Source organism: Hyperoodon ampullatus, assembly GCF_949752795.1.
Source record: "Hyperoodon ampullatus genome assembly, chromosome: 12".
In the NCBI taxonomy this organism is placed as follows: Eukaryota; Metazoa; Chordata; class Mammalia; order Artiodactyla; family Ziphiidae; genus Hyperoodon; species Hyperoodon ampullatus.
Genome location: NC_136925.1, coordinates 39,003,200 through 39,020,255, shown reverse-complemented (window position 1 = coordinate 39,020,255; position 17,056 = coordinate 39,003,200). Strand labels below are relative to the sequence as shown.

At 39.0% G+C, this 17,056-nt stretch overlaps 1 protein-coding gene across 2 annotated transcripts in view; it reads right to left on the bottom strand.

Moving 5' to 3' along the window:
* The window catches only part of AFG1L (AFG1 like ATPase), a gene marked incomplete at both ends in the record, with an annotated part of 204,751 nt that extends 188,360 nt beyond the window's left edge, over window positions 1-16,391 (bottom strand). For both annotated transcript variants that reach the window (XM_079716465.1, XM_079716466.1), the window contains one exon: window positions 16,256-16,391. In XM_079716465.1, the coding sequence (XP_079572591.1) occupies window positions 16,256-16,391 (136 nt within the window). The remainder of the gene's footprint in view (window positions 1-16,255) is intronic.
* Window positions 16,392-17,056: the final 665 nt, after the last annotated feature.

The window sequence follows — 17,056 nt, the reverse complement described above, 5'->3', positions numbered from 1 at the left end:
TCCTATTATACAAATAACTTAAAAATCCATGGATATGGACTTATATATACTACCAAATGTAAAACAGATAGCTAGTGGGAAGCAGCCGAATAGCACAGGGAGATCAGCTCTGTGCGGTGCTGTGTGACCACCTAGAGGGATGAGATAGGGAGGGTGGGAGGGAGACGCAAGAGGGAGGAGATATGGGGATATATGTATGCATATGGCTGATTCACTTTGTTGTAAAGCAGAAACTAACACACCATTGTGAAGCAATTATACTCCAATAAAGATGTTAAAAAAATAATAATTAAAAAAAAATCCATGGATAAATCTGTTCATTGATTCATTCACTCAGGTTTCTTGAGAACCAACTATAGCTCAGGCACTATTCATGCCACTGGTGAAACAACAATTAAAAACAAATTTTTTCCCTTATGGAGCCTTCCCTCCAGTCAAGGGGAAGAGAGACAAAAAAATAAATAAAGAGCAACAACAGATCACATAATAATCAGTATGCTGGTGAAAATAAAACAGAGTGATATCCTAGGACCTCTGACCAACAGCATGGCATCCCCAGGGAGCTCAACAGAAGTACAGAATCTCAGGCCCTACCCTAGGGGTCTGAATCAAAATTTGCATTTTTAACAAAATACATAGGTGTTGGGCTTCCCAGGTGGCACAGTGGTTGAGAGTCCGCCTGCCGATGCAGGGGACGCGGGTTCGTGCCCTGGTCCGGGAGGATCCCACATGCCGCAGAGCGGCTGGGCCCGTAAGCCATGGCCGCTGAGCCTGTGCGTCCGGAGCCTGTGCTCCGCAATGGGAGAGGCCACAACAGTGAGAGGCCCGCGTACCGCAAAAAAAAAAACCAAAAAAAAACCCCAAAAAAACATAGGTGTTTCATATGCACACTGAAGACTGAGAAGCACTATGCTAGGGAATGATTGAGGACTCCTATAGATTATGAGGAAAAGCTTTCCTGTGGAAGTGACATAAGTTGACACCTGAATGCCCAAAGGAGTCAGCCCTGAGGAAGATCTGGGAGAACTTCCCAGGCAGAGCGAAGAGCTCTGGCAAAAACCCTAAAGTGAAAATGGAAATAAGCTTCACATTGTCAAAGAAAGAAAAGAAAGTCTACGTGGCTGATTTAAATGAACAAGGTGGAGTATGTTACAAGGTGAAGTTGGAAAGGAGAGGAAGGACCAGATCATGTAGGGTCTTGTAAGCCGTGGTAAATAGTGTGAATTTGATAGGATTAAGATCAAGTAGAAGGTTTTGATCAGGGGTGTGTCACAATTTGTTTTTTAAAAGATTAATCTGTTTGTAGAAAATAAGATAATAGAAATGCAAAAGGAAAGTAGAAATGGAGGAATAGTATGATATTCAATAATGCTATTATATATTATATATAATATACATATATTTTTATATATGTATGTATTTTTATATTGTATGGTATTCAATAAAACTATTATACATATATATATATATAAAATACATATATATGTAAATTTTTTTAAGTGGAAGCAGAGAGACTGGTTAGGAAACTCTTAACAATAGTACAGTTCAGACATGTCTATGATTTGGACCAGAGAGTTAGCACTGCAAGTTGCAGGTTAAGTAAACTGACCAAGATCATATAGTTAATAACAACAGCAGCAACAACTGCTAACCTTTAGTGGGTACTCACTAAGTGCCAGGTACTTTTCTAAGTACTTTACATACCTTCATTCATTTAATCTTCACAACCACCCTATGATGTAGGTACTAACATATTCCTACCTTAAAGGTGAAGACACTAAGGCACAGAGGGACTAAGTAAGTAACCTGTCCATGTTCCCATAGCTAGGTAGTGACAGAGCCAGCATTTGTACCTACAGGTCCAGCAGAGAGGCAGGACGTTATAGTGGAAGCAGCATGGGCTCTGGAGTCATACCCTCCAGATTTATCTCCTGACTCCACCATTTTGACTCTGGATCATGGCAGCTTGGGCACATGATCACCATTCTAGCCAATGATGCCTAAGAGGAAGTCAGCTTCTGCCAAAGTTTCTCCTGATACTCTTCAAAAGGAGACCAGGACAGAAACTCATTCCTTCCTGCCTTTGTACTTTTACCCGTGAAATTAAGATGGCTGGACTGCTGCAAGTACCTTAAGAACATGAGGAGAAATGCTGCTCACACACTGAGGACAACAATAATCTTGACATATGTTGTGAAAGTTAATTTTATTTGGCAACTTGACTGGGCCATCGAGTGCCTATACATTTAGTCAAACATTATTCTGGATGTGTCTGTGAGGGTATTTCTGATGAGGTTAACACCTGAAACAGAAGACTGAGTAGACTGTTCTCCCTTATGTGGGTGGGCCTCATCCAATCACTTGAAGCCCTGAACAGAACAAAAGGCTGACCTTCCCCTTAGTAAGAGGGAACTCCTTCCGCCTGACTGCCTTTAAGCTGGAACATAGGTTTTCTCCTGCCTTTGGACTCAAACTGAAACATCAGTTCTTCATGGGTCTTAAGCCTGCCAGTCTTTGGACTAGAACTACACTATGGGCTCTCCTGGTTCTCAGGCCTTCGGACTCAGACTGGAATTACACTACCAACTCTCCTGGGTCTCTGGGTCTCCACCTTGCTGACTGTAGATCTTGGGACTTGTCAACCTCCATAATTACATGAGCTGATTCCTTATAATAAATCTCTTTCTAAATGTATATACATCTTATTGGTTCTGTCTCTCTGGAGAACCCTGACTAAAACATATGTCATAAAGCTTAACTGTGTTGACACTGTTTCCATAGAGCTGAGAAATAACAACAAAGGGGATGTGTGGTCTCTGTGTTCTTTGGTGCTTTAAATTGGAATGGAATTTCAAATTCTACACAAAGGTAGTTAGTTAAGAAAGTCTTAGAGATATTCTTTAGAGACTTAAGCAAAATGGTGGACCAGACTATTTCAACAAAAAGTAAGCGTTTTCCTTTCAGAAATGTTATTTTAAAGGTTTGCTTCACCCTTAAGGTTTTTTTGTTTTAATACCTGAGGTTAAATACTTTTGAGAATCCATCTCCAACTTCACACTCACAATCAGTAGAGATGTAGTTTAATGTGCAGAAGTTTGTTTTTTGTTTTTGTTTTTTTTTGTGGTACGCGGGCCTCTCACTGTTGTGGCCTCTCCCTTGCAGGGCACAGGCTCCGGACGTGCAGGCTCAGCGGCCATGGCTCACGGGCCCAGCCGCTCCATGGCATGTGGGATCCTCCCGGACCGGGGCACGAACCCGTGTCCCCTGCATCGGCAGGCGGACTCTCAACCACTGCGCCACCAGGGAGGCCCTAATGTGCAGAAGTTTTACATACAACTTGTCAGTAAAGTGGGGTTCAGCTCAAAAACATTCTGTAAAGATTTCTCAGCTCAAAAGTATCCTATGATTAAAGGAAAGAATTGAAGATACGCAAGATAACACATGACCATACAAATTTAAAGAGTTTTCAAGGTAAAGAAAACTATCTGTTTGCATTATTCCTTCCTAGACGGTTGTATGTTCAGAAATTTTCAATACGATTTGTGATGAGTCTTGACTACTTCAAGGCATTACATGTGTTTACTTCAGTAGAATTAAGGATGTTATACAAAATTAACACATTACAAGAGGTATCCATGTAACCCAGAAAAGTTATATGCTTTAGGTTCATTTTAACAACTTAGGGCTTCCCTGGTGGCGCAGTGGTTGAGAGTCCGCCTGCCGATGCAGGGGACGCGGGTTCGTGCCCCGGTCCGGGAAGATCCCACATGCCGCGGAGCGTCTGGGTCTGTGAGCCATGGCCGCTGAGCCTGCACATCCGGAGCCTGTGCCCCGCAACGGGAGAGGCCACAACAGTGAGAGGCCCACGTACCGCAAAAAAAAAGACATACCTAACAACTTAAGGTTTTCTTTGCAGACCTTGGATTCATTTGAAAATTTATGAGTGATAGAATTCTGAAAGGTATTCTATATATTATCTTCTCCAAAAAAAATCTAAGGTAGATATTGTTATTTCTTACAAATGAGGAAACTAAAACACCACAAAATGTTAGAAAATTTAAGTGAATAGGCAAGACAGGATCTCAAGCTAAGTGACCCCAAACTACCACCAGGATATTGCCTTCATTAAAATCACCATAACACTACAGACAAGTGAAGATTGTGCTCCCATTTATCATAGCCAGGCAACAGAGAAAACACAAACCTCTCTCAGGCCCTCTAATTTGAAGTACTCAAGCCTCCTGGAACAACCAACAATCCACTCCTCCTGGGTCTCCATCCTGCTCAGGCCCAGCTAGAGCTCTGCCCTGCCTGCACTCTGGGCTCAACCTGCCTCTGCTAATAAACGGCACTCTTGTAAAACCCGGTAGCAGCAGCAGCAGCAGCAGCAGCAGATTTTTTAAAAATTGAAATATAGTTGATTTACAATGCTGTGTTAGTTTCAGCTGTACAGCAAAGTGATTCAGTTATACATATACATATTCTTTTCCATTATAGGCTATTACAAGATATTGAATACAGTTCCCTGTGCTATATAGTAGGTCCTTGTTGTTTATTTTATATATAGTAGTGTGTATCTGTTAATCCCAAACTCCTGATTTATCCCTCCTCCTGCCTTTCCCCTTTGGTAACCATAAGTTTGTTTTCTATGTCTGTGAGTCAGCAGCTTTTTTACTAAAAACCCAAAGTTGAAGTGTTAGAGGAAAGAAATTCCTTTCCATATAAATCTAAAAGCCCTTACATTTCACATAGCTGGCTTTTAAGAATTTTGACTAATTAGATTTATGTACACCTTTTTGAGCTTTGAGAACAAAATCTGGCACTAAATGCAGGCCTAGCCCTCAAATACAAAGATGACACGAAGTTAGGAGACAAATCAGTGCTGTTATCACAGTCAAGATGATGTTGTCGAGCTACACAATGGGATAAAAGTACCAACAGGTGCAATTAGGTTCAAAAACTTAATTATACTGAAAAGAATCATTTGAAAACCTATTAAATAGAAAAACTGAATAAGCAACAACTAATTCCACAAATTATAAAGCAGCTATAGAGTGTAAAGCTCTGTACTGAAAACTTCAAACACAGCTAGCTAGACAGACACTGTAACTGCACTCAAAATACCAACAGAGCACTGGGGGAGATATAAACAAGTGGATAAACAACTTTAACAAAGTGTGGTATGAAGTAAAGGGAAGAGAAGGATGCTATGAGATCACAGAGCCAAAGCTAGTAACCTAGCTTAAGGAGACAAGGGTACTCAGAGGAAATGATGTTTCAATTGAGAGCAAAAGGACAAACAGGAGTTAGCCAGGGAAAAATGGAAGGAAGGGAAGGAAATGCATTAAGCTGGGAGAAGGCTCTAAAATATGAGAGGATAGTGCACTAAAGAAAATGAAACAAGATCAGTATTGAGATATAAAGTGAAAGGCAGAGGGGGCAAGAGTTGGGCTACTAGAAAAATATAAAGGAACCATGTGACACAGGGCCTTACAACAATAAGCAGTTTGAATTTAATCCTGAAGTTTCCAGGAAGCCACTTATGAATTTTAAAGAACTCAGTGGCTTAATTATACCCCTCTTAAGCAAAGGAGAATACTGGAAAACATTTTAATGGCTTTATCTTTCTGACATATTAGCAATGACCTGTTGGAAATATAATAGAAAAAAAAAAACGGATCCCACTTACAATTAAGATAAAAAGTCTAGAATAAAGAAGAGTCATAGTAACAATCAATTCGTAAGATCTATGTGAAGAAAACTAAAATCTTTCTCAAAGGCATAAATGAAAATTTGGGAGACTGGACACAGTGTTATTGAAAAGAAACGCACAACATTATAACATTGTCAGTTCTTCACAAATTAATTTGCAGATTAAATACAGTTCCACCAAAATCCAAATCCAAAATCCTTAGAAAATCATGAAGATGCAAAGTAATGAGGGGGATCTTGACTACCAGATGAGAAAATAAATATAAAACACTATGAGCAAAAGATCAATGAATAGAATAGACATTCTAAAAGGAAGTCTTCATGGAATAATTTAATATATAATAAAAGAGGGAGGCATACCAAATATTATCACTGTTCTTTTCTTTTATCACCCAACTTGTAATTATCTATTTGTTATTTATTTTATGTCTGTCTCTCTCAACTAGACTGCAAGCCACAAGAGGGAAGGTACCATGCCTACTTAATTCATTGTATACCTAGCACCTACAATGCCTGGCATATGATAGGCACACAATAAATATTTGTTGAATAAATGAATTAAGCAATGGGAGCCAAGAAATCATTCAACAAGTGACATCTGGACAACTGGAAGACAATAGAAAAATTAATTTAGATTATCCCCTCATACTGCATACCAAAATACTTTCCAGATGGTTTAAAAATGTAAATATATAAAAAATTTCAAACCAAAAAAATAAAGTATACATGAATATTTACCTAGTCCAGTGGTCTGCAAACTACAGCCTGCAGGCCAAATCAGCCATGCGCATTAGTCTACTATCTCTGGCTGTTTACACACTACAACACCAGAGTTGAGTACAGTTGTCCCTCAGTATCTGCAGGGGATTGGTTCCAGGACCTCCTGCATATACCAAAATCCACAAATGCTCAAGTCCCTTATATAAAATGGTGCAGTACAATGAACAGTTGGCCCGCTATATCTGCGGATGTCAAACTCACAAATATGGAGGGTCAGCTAAAGTTGTAACAGAGACCGTGGCAGGCAAGGACAAAAGTATTATCTGAATGTTTACAGAAAAAGGTTGCCAATCCCTGATCTCTCTTAACAGGTGTGGACTTTCTAAATCCAATCCTGTCTGGACATTGCAATCGCCTGTGAAACTCAGACTTAAGGACTCCCAATTAAACCCCAGCAGGAATGGATCAAAAACATAACTGTAAGAGCTAAAACTTTAAAATGCTTAGAAGAAAACATAATTGTAAATCTTCATGACCTTGGATTAGGCAATGATTTCTTAGCTATGACACCAAAAGCAGCCAAAGAAAAAATAAATTGGACTTCATCAAAATTAAAACTTTTGTATATCAAAGGGCATTATTGGGACTTCCCTAGTGGTCCAATGGTTAAGACTCCGTGCTCCCAATGCAGGGGGCCTAGGTTCAATCCCCGGTCAGGGAACTAGATCCCACATGCTGCAACTAGGAGCCCGCATGCTGCAACTAAGATCTGGCACAGCCAAATAAATAAATTTTTTTTTTAAAAAGGGACATTATCAAGAAGGTGAAAATACAACACACAGAATGACAGAAAATATTTGCAATCTATAAATCTGGCATAATTCATTAAGAAATAGAATCCAACAATTTCACCTATGAGTATTTATCTGAAGGAAACAAAATCACTATCTCAGAAAAATATCTGCACCCCCATGTTCATTGCAGCATTATTTAAATAGCCACGACATGAAAACAACTTAAGTGTCCATCAAGAGATGAAAGGATAACAGAGCAACTAAGCCCATGCACCACAACTACTGAGCCTGTGCTCTAGAGCCCACAAGCCACAACTACTGAAGCCCACGCACCTAGAGCCTGTGCTCCACAACAAGAGAAGCCACCGCAATGAGAAGCCCGCACACCGCAACAAAGAGTAGTCCCCACTCACCACAACTAGAAAAAGCCTGCATGCAGCACGAAGACCCAACGCAGCCAAAAATAAATTAACTAATTAATTTTTTAAAAAAAAGAAAAAAGAAGAGATGAAAGGATAAATCAATAGTAACATAAATCAGGATGTTGATTGCCATTGGGAGTAAAAAGCTAGTGACTTGGAGGGTACACAATGGGAGCCTCTGGGTACTACAAATGTTCTATTTCTTGATTTAGGTTGTATTTACACAAATCTATTCTCTTTATGAAAATTCAGTAGGCTTTACACTTATCACTTGCATACTTTACTAAATGAATCTTATACTTCAATAAGTATGTTTTAAAAATAAAAATGAAGTTAACAGTAATTATCTTTCCTGTATTTTCTACTATGCACATATAGTATTTTTATAATAAAAATAATTTATTTTTTAATAGAAAAAATAACTAATCAAATACAAACAAAAGAGACTTGTCTTATAATAGCCCTAGGAGTCTTAAGGTGAGACATGAATATGACCTGGCCACCAACTTAATGCAACAGGAAACAGAAAAGGTAACCTAAAATACCGCTCGGGCCAGACATGTCCGAAGGAATATATTGAGATATGTGGGCCACATTTTCAGAGTGACATTCAGAAAGCAGACTGTAATCTCAAGAAGGGAAGTAGTTCAAGGATCTAGAAACCATGTCATAAGATTTGACTAATAAGACAAGAGACAGTTGACACTGAGGAGAGAGTAACAACATCCCAGCACTCTGTGTCTAGCATACAGATGGCACCAAGAAATATTTGGGGAATGAATGAACGGATGAATGGTAGAAATATGTCTTTAATGTTTTAAAGGTTGTCAAATGGAATTGGGACAAGGAGGCAACCAATAATATGATAAATGAATAAATGACTATATAAATGAATAAGATATACTTTAAAAACTGCCATAAGCGCAATGAGAACTAGAGTTATATAAGTTGTGCCTGGGGAAGGAGTCAAGATGAATGAGGAGAAGTTACAGAAAAGCTCTACTTGAAGAATTCTACTTAAAGAATTTTCTAGCAATTAGGGCTATACAAAAATGAACAGGATGCCTCAAAAAGAAAGAATAAAGGCAGAAACTACCTTCCCACCTGACATTTAACTACATAACCCAGAGGTCCTCTTCAGCTCTATTATTCTATGATCCCATGAAACGTTATCTTCATATCTTGCTGCACAGCAAATAATTAACAACTTGAGTTCCTTTGAAAACAGTATTCATAAGCAGTATCTTACTAAATTAAGATAATTTACCTTAGTGACTTACCTGCATACTATAAATCAAATTTCGACAGCCTTCTTTGAAACATCATGACGAAAGCAGTAGCTCATATTTTCTAAGACCCTCTGGATATTCAGAAGATCCAGAGAAAAGGTAGTTAAGTCCAGGATAACAACAACCATCCCTGGTTATCTACAGAGGCCCTCTGCACAATCTTAGAAAAATCAAAACTTCATTTTCTGGCATTCAAAGCACTGAAATCAGACTGAGCCCTTTGCCATTGTTAATATAAGTGAGTCTCCCCGAAAATCAAAATGGTTTTAGTAATTATACATAGAGTTGAGTTCATCCCATTCCTATTCACTGACTGGAATCCACCACCTCTAGCATTTCGATATTAATATTTCAATTACTCCCAGCATAGCCCTACATTTATATAACATTTCTTATCATTTTCAAAGGACTTTCTCATATTTTATAATAACTTATCTGAGCCTCATAGATGACATGTGAGGAAGGCAGAGTTAGGATGACTAATCCCATTCTACAGTTGAGAAAAAGGAAATACCAAATTAAATGATTGATCCAGTACCATAGGATGAAACCAAAATCACAATCTAGTCTTTCCAGGTCACATTTTATTATTCATCTGGTATCCCATATGTTCATTAGTCCTACGACAGAACTGATCAAAATTCTTCTAAGTAACAGTTATGGAATAAAATGAGCTTCACTTCTTCACAAAGAGAAAGAAGATTGTTGCCAAAAAAGAACACACGCTTAGTTAAATGAAATCAAAACTATATAAGGAATTTAGAATTCCAGTTTAAAATGTTTACCCAACTGCTGTGAGAAAAATGCACAATCAGGAAAAGCACGTTTAATATTTCTAAAGGGCTGGATTAAAATTTCAGCTGTAACTTCATTACTGTAATTATATTTTTAATGCATATTTATTAAACATCCATTCAAATACTGTGTTCACAATTATTCATGAGTGTTTTGTACATTTGTGTTGATTTTAACAAACTGTAAACAGTGGCCACTGACCAGAAATGTTCTCCTACAATGACAGAAGCCCATGCTAAGGTCACAGGCAGCCCGTTTATGCTCTATTATGTTCTATTCATACTCCAAAGAGAAATATTCAGCGGCTTTTCTCGAAAACTGCAATGGTCATCAATGACCCAAAAAGTCAGATTTACCAGTGACATTAAACACCTATGTTTGATTCAGTGATGAATAAACAAAGTGCAGAATAGAAGAAAATCAAATCTTAATTAAACTCTTTCTTTAAAAAAACAACAAAAGCCATCATCAAAGAATGCATTTACTTTATTTATAAAAGGATGATTTAGGGGCTTTAAAAGGGTGCTTTTGATTTAAATAGAAAAATTATGAAAATTAAAACTAAATGCTTGCCAGTTATCATTCTTTTCCTTTTGAAGCTAGTTAATCTTAAATGTGCCAATGTGTGTAACTTTACAAAAGGAAAAAAACCAGTACTTAAATTTCATAACAAATCAGTAAAATACTGCCTAAAAATCTGAATAAAGCTATTCTGAAGTAATTACAGGCATGGCCTAGCATACTGAGTAACTCCTTAATATTCACCCTTTTCAAACACTATTTAATAATGAGCCCTAAGGGGTCTATTTTCTTTCAAACAATAAAGAAAAATAGCATCTATTTGTTATGTTCATTTATTTTAAATTTTTTTACACAAATATATAAATAAGAATTTTTAAATGGAATCTACAGGAATTACATTTAAGATATAAATTGCATTATGAAGCTTTGAAGTAACTACACTAAGAACTACATGTTCAGGCTTTAAAAATTGTTGAAAACTGGCACACCTGGTCAAGAATATGGATAGATAATGTGTTGAAAAGTATCTTCTAGGATGAGCTGAACGGAGAGAAGAAATAAGAAGGACAAGTAGGACAGTGAAAGAAGGTTATCAAAAAAGATTTTGGAGATTAAAGTATGAGGTACCTCCAGCAGGGTCCACAGAAAAATGGGACCTCAACAGAGGACCTTAGGCAAGGAAGACAAAACACAGCAGGAAGAACAGACATATTCAAAAGGCTCTTAAAAGAGAAATTAGAACAAATCTTAGTCACAAGTAAGAAAAAAATATGAGTGGCCTAGGGAAACAGTATTAGATATAGTCAAGCTGAGGCTACATGACCTTCTGTCAGAATTTATAGAGCGTATTATTGCACTGGGCCCTTGACATCTATTATTTCTGTGGTACTTTTGTGAAAAGACAAATCCAAAATAGGTAAAACCAGGACTTAAGTGGTTAAGAATCCATCTTGCAACTCAGGGGACACCGGTTAGGTGCCTGGTCGGGCAACTAAGATCCCACATGCCGCAGGGCAACTAACTAAGCCCGCACACCGCAAATAGAGAGAAGCCCACTTGGCGCAACTAAGACCCGACGCAGTCAAAAAAAAAAGTTAATTTTTTTAAAATAGTTAAACCCATTTAAATATTCATCATTTACTTAAACAAAGAGAATGAAGCTCTTGAGGTATAACACAGTGCAAATCTACAGTAGATCAATAATCCATCTCTGGACTTCTACAGTTCCTTTCTAATGGGTTCTACTCTTGAACCCACCCTATTTCATCTGCCCACCCTCCACCCCAGAACTACATCTGGGCACTAGCTATGCCATGTAATAAGTTGTGCTATGCTTAAAAAAAAAAAAAAAACTGACTGAAAGAAACCATTATCATGAAGTTAATCAGTCTCAGGAGCAGGCATGACCCTTCTTTTCTAATATAATAATAAACAGTAATGGAAATCCAAGAAACGTGAAGTTTCACACAGGGTGTTCATCTAATTGGGTAATAAAAGTCCAAAGTCCATTTTCTTAACCACTAATCTATATAGCCAATAAATAATATCAATTCATATAGCTGAGTTCTACTCACATTAATACCTAATCAAGATCTCCAACGTACATGTACTAAAGAAGAGATTGTGACTAAAGGTAAATACGAATCTTCAGTTAATAGAGAGATCTAAAAATATAACACTGAGATACAGAAGGACACTACAATGATAAGAAATCACAAGGTGTGACTGTCATATTACCTTGCCTCTATGAAATAAACTTGATTTCTGGGACTTCCCTGGTGGTCCAGCAGTTAAGACTCTGCGCTTCCACTGCAGGGGGCGCGGGTTCCATCCCTGGTCTGGGAACTAAGATCCCACATGCCAGGCAGTGTGGCCAAAAAGTAAGAAAAAAAAAAAACAGAAAGAAACTTAATTTCTAAGGCTAGCTTAAGTAAAATAGATACACTGATTTTAAGTTTTAGAAAACTTAGAAGTGTTCTCTTCCTTGGCTTCTCTCCAATTTCCCCTATGACCTCTCCAACTGCTCTCTGATGAGGTCACCTTCTGCTCATAAAACATCAGTTTTCCTCAAGAACTCATCCCTAGCCTTTTCTCCTTTTCATTCTACAAATATTCCAAGGCTAGTTCTTCCATTCTCATGGCTCTCAACACCTCATATTTCCTTTCTTAGACTCAGATCCCATATTTCCTACAACTACTTAGACTTATTTACCTGGAATTATCACTAACACCTCAACTTTAACATATCCAAAATGGAACCTCCCCCTAAAATGCCTCTGGCCTTACTTTTCATTTGTTTAGTTTCCTTTGATAGATGGAATTTGATGCCATTAAATGACCCAAACTAGGAAACCCAAATTGACCTTAACTCCTCTCTTTCCTTGTCTCCCCCAGATCCTGTCAATTTTACCAAAGCAGGGTCTCTGAATTCCCTCCTTTGCTGCCCTGCTCTCCATCTTTACCACAGCAGTAATTCAGGGCCTAAATCACTCTCCCTGAACTACTACAACTTCCTCCTAAATAATCACCAAGCTTCCAATATTCCCCCATCCAGGCGTTCCTGACCTGTTTTTCAGGTAGCCACAGGGATAAATAATCATGCTGAAATGGACCTGATCACTTCTCTTCTTAAGAAATCTTCAACAGTATCCCCCTGAGCCTACACATCTTTGCATACTATACAGGACTCTTCTAACCAGAATCCAGCCCACCTGCCAAGCTTCATCTCTAGCTGCTCCCCCTGAGGGACTATACATACGCCAATAAGGGCAAGGTGCAGCTCACTTCCACACTTTTGCTAAAAAGCCCTCCCCTTTCCAAGCAGAGCTGCTTTCTCCTCTGTAGTCCTACAACACTTCAGATGGGCCTAGATTATGGTGGTGTTAATGTTCATTGTCACGGTAAAGAGCTAGTAGAACACAGTGGTTGGTTAAGTTTGTGCTTCTGGAGGGAAAATGCCTGGGCTCAAATACCACTTGAGTGGCCATGCCTGTTTAGTCATTTATAAAATAGAGATGACAATACTTTTATAGATAGCACAGGGAACTCTACTCAATACTCTGTAATAACCTATATAGGGAAAGAATCTGAAAAAGAATGGATTTATGTATATGTATTACTGAATCACTAAAGTGATTCAGTTTCACCTGAAACTAACACAACAATGTAAATCAACTATACTCCAATATAAAATTTTTAAAAAGAAACATTAAAAAGTAAAAATTTTAATAACTTTATAATAGAGTTTTTATGAAGATAAAATTATGAGAGAAAGAAACGGCTAGCAGACTGCCTGAAACACAGAAAGAGCTCAAAAAACATTAGCTATTGTAATTCCATCTCCCAAGACTGTAAGCTATTCAAGGCCTGGGAGCCAATTTCATTCACTTTCCCCCTCCATACACTTAATACAAGACTTCAACTGAATTAGCAATCTCGAGGCATTTTCTACCCACACCATGACCACTCTGATTTCTAATAAAATGTTTCCCCATAACTGTCTGGAGATTGAATAACTGTTACATTAAATGAAGATACACTTAGACCTAAAAGAAAACAAGGAGTAATATCAAAATTGACATATATACTTAAATCATTTAAGATACCAAATTTTATTGATACTTTCAATTGGTTAATAATCTGACTAATGGAAATACATATATCGCAAAATAGGATTCATAAATTGTACTTCCTAAGGAATTTAAAGTTAGGTGATATGAATGAACACCATTTTAGGACCTCTAAAGTTTTCACATTTCCAGTTTCCAAAATGTCTTAGAGGCAAGGCTGGCATTAAAGCTTAGATGGGGACTTCCCTGGTGGTCCAGTGGCTAAGACTCTGTGTTCCCAATGCAGGGGGCCTGGGTTCGATCCCTGGTCAGGGAACTAGATCCCGCATGCTGCAACCAAGACCCCATGCAGCCAAATAAGTAAATAAATTAAGGGAAAAAAAAAAGAACGAAGGCTTAAATGAAGTATAAAAACAAAGAACATGCTCTTCCTTTCCTCTCATTCCTTTCCTTTATCTACTTCCTTCTTTTGTTTAACATTAAGTGTAATGTGCTTCCCTCACATTACACTGCAGTAAACAGCAGGCTTGAAAAGATGAAAAAAAGGAGATAAAACAAATGTCAACAGTAAATAACCCCCCCAAAACATCAAGAAAAGGATAGAAAACAAACTTAAATCAGACTCTAAATACTGAATAACGTTTCAACTTAAATTTTTCTTTTACTTAAAGAGGGGGAAGGAGCAACTTTAGTTACAATTAAATTGACCTCTAACTGCATTTTCATCAAATGTCCACATTCAAAACAAATTCTGCCACTTAACTAGCCAAATAACTTCTGCAATCTTGGGTTCCTCATCCCCAAAATGAGGATAATGGGAATTAAACAAGATAAGCACTTAGCATATTGCATGACCCAGAACAAACATTAAGGCTCATGTTGTTATGCTAATGTTCCTTAAATCCTAATTTTCATAAATTATGGTACATGCATTGAACGAAATTCTATTTTAACCATTTAAAACATGAGGTACAGGGACTTCCCTGGCAGTCCAGTGGTTAAGACTCTGCGCTTCCAATGCAGGGAGGTCCCGTTCAATCCCTGGTTGGGGAACTAAGATCCCACATGCCTTGTGGCAGCCAAAAAAAGAGGCAGTTCTACACGTATTTATATGGAATGATCGCCAAGATATACTACATGAAAAAAAAAAGAAAGGACCAGAACAGTGTGTATAGTATATTACCACTTCTATTTTTCTTTAATTCAGGTATTTATAAATATATATGGTGGATATATACAGAATGTCTCTGGAAGAATACATAAGAAACAAGTATGAGAAGTTGCCTCTGGGAAGGAAAACTAAATGGCTGTGGGACAGGAGTGGAAGAAAGTCAACATTTTACCGAATTCCTTCTTGTACCTTTTGAATTTTGTGTTATTTGCTTGTATAGCCTATTCCAAAAACTTTTTAAAATAGTTTATATTAAGATCGAAAACTCATGCTACCAAAATATTCCATTATACAGTAAGTGGATTATGCTAAACTTTACAGTAAAACCTAAGGTGACTTAATCACAGTTTTAGTATTAATTTCAACTCTATTTATGATAATAATCAAAGATTGATAGAGTTTTAGCTAAACTGCCAATGAGAATCAGTTTATTAAGATGTATAAGGGTGGGGTTCCTGGAGATTTTTTTTCAAAAAGGAAAGCGTAAGTATGTGGATGAGGGAGCAACAAGAATAACGTCATTCATTCATTCAAAAAATATATCTGCCCATCAGGCGCCAAACACTGTGCTAGATGCTGAGGAAACAATGACACCCAGTCCTTGCCTTTGAGTAGCCCGCAATTTAGTGGGAGTATATGAATATAGTAAAACTAGCGCTCCTGTGGCCTTGGTTACTCAAAATACAGGTTCATTCATTCATGCATAACAATTTGAAAGAATGAATGAATGATGCAAGCCTGGTGACAAAATACGCCTCGCTGAAGCCTCTAGGACTTGAAAAGAACACAAAGAATCGATCCCTCAACCTGAGAATGTCTGTACACTTGCATTCCCGCAATCCAGAGAGCCCGCGGGGCCTGCAGATGTCAGAGGTACAGTCCCGGGTCACCAGCCTGGAGAGCTTGGGATGGGGCAGGTTGGAAGAGTTCCCAGGCCTCAACCCCATACTTAAATCCCTTCAAGCGAGGTACTCCCCACACCTGGGTTTACAGGTCTCTACTCTAATGGCCCGGAAGGAACAAACCCTGGGTCGACATCTAACCCTCAAAATGAAAGTCACTCTGGGCCACCTCCCTCAGTGCTCCTTCATGAGCAGGCAGTAGCAGCGGTGCAAGAGAGGGTGGAACTCCTCTCGAAGAAACCTCTCGAAAGCCGTGAACCAAGGAGGCAGTTTTGGGAGCTCGAGGAGGGAGGGTGACTGCCCCGAGACTTCCCGGTCATAAGCAGTCGTCTTGGCTTACTCCAGATACAGTCACTAACCTTTACAAAAGGGGTTTCCAGGGGCGGTGACCGAAGTGGGGAGAGCAGCGGCCCAAGCCCTGCACCGGACACATCTTCCTCTCAGCCGGCTCGGCGCTAAGCGCAGGGTAACCAAGGGCGACCAAGAGGCCGCCATCTTGAGCTCCGTACAGAGGAAGGAAGAGGAAAACTTTATTGAAACCCAGAAGAGAGACGGTAGCACGGACAAATCCAGACGTGCTCACGGAAGGCTCCGCCCGACAGAACGAAAGGGAGCAGCGGAAGAACGCGACCTCTAGTAGCGAGAGGGCAAGCTGGACTCCCGTGCCCTTCGATCCCTCCGGGCAAAGCAAACCGGGACTACGACTCCCAGCATGCAGTGCGGCAGCGCGGGGGCCGGGCGAAGGGACGGGGCTGAGGGCCGCTTTAGGCTGGGGGGAGGGGCAGTTGTCCGCCCAGCGCCTGCTACAGCGGATCTAAAAACATTTTCAAAGAGTTAGAACGTGTTTGCGGCGTGTATTCAAGTAACCCCTCCTGAGCCTTTTCGGTTAGCGTACCTGAACGAGATTCCAAAACCTAAATAAAGTGTAGGTGATCCAGTGGGCCTTCATATTTTAACGAAATATTGTTACCTCCGTAAACGGTATCCCCAAGTTATTTGCCTCCAGCGACCAACGCATCTTTGGCAGAGTACGTGAAATGTGCTCCTACCACTTTCTTTCTGTATTTCAAGAGCATAAATCATTTTCAATGTGGCATACACTCAAATGTTTTGAAAGAACATGGAAAATTTGTGTAACGTGGGAAAGCCAATGGCCCGAG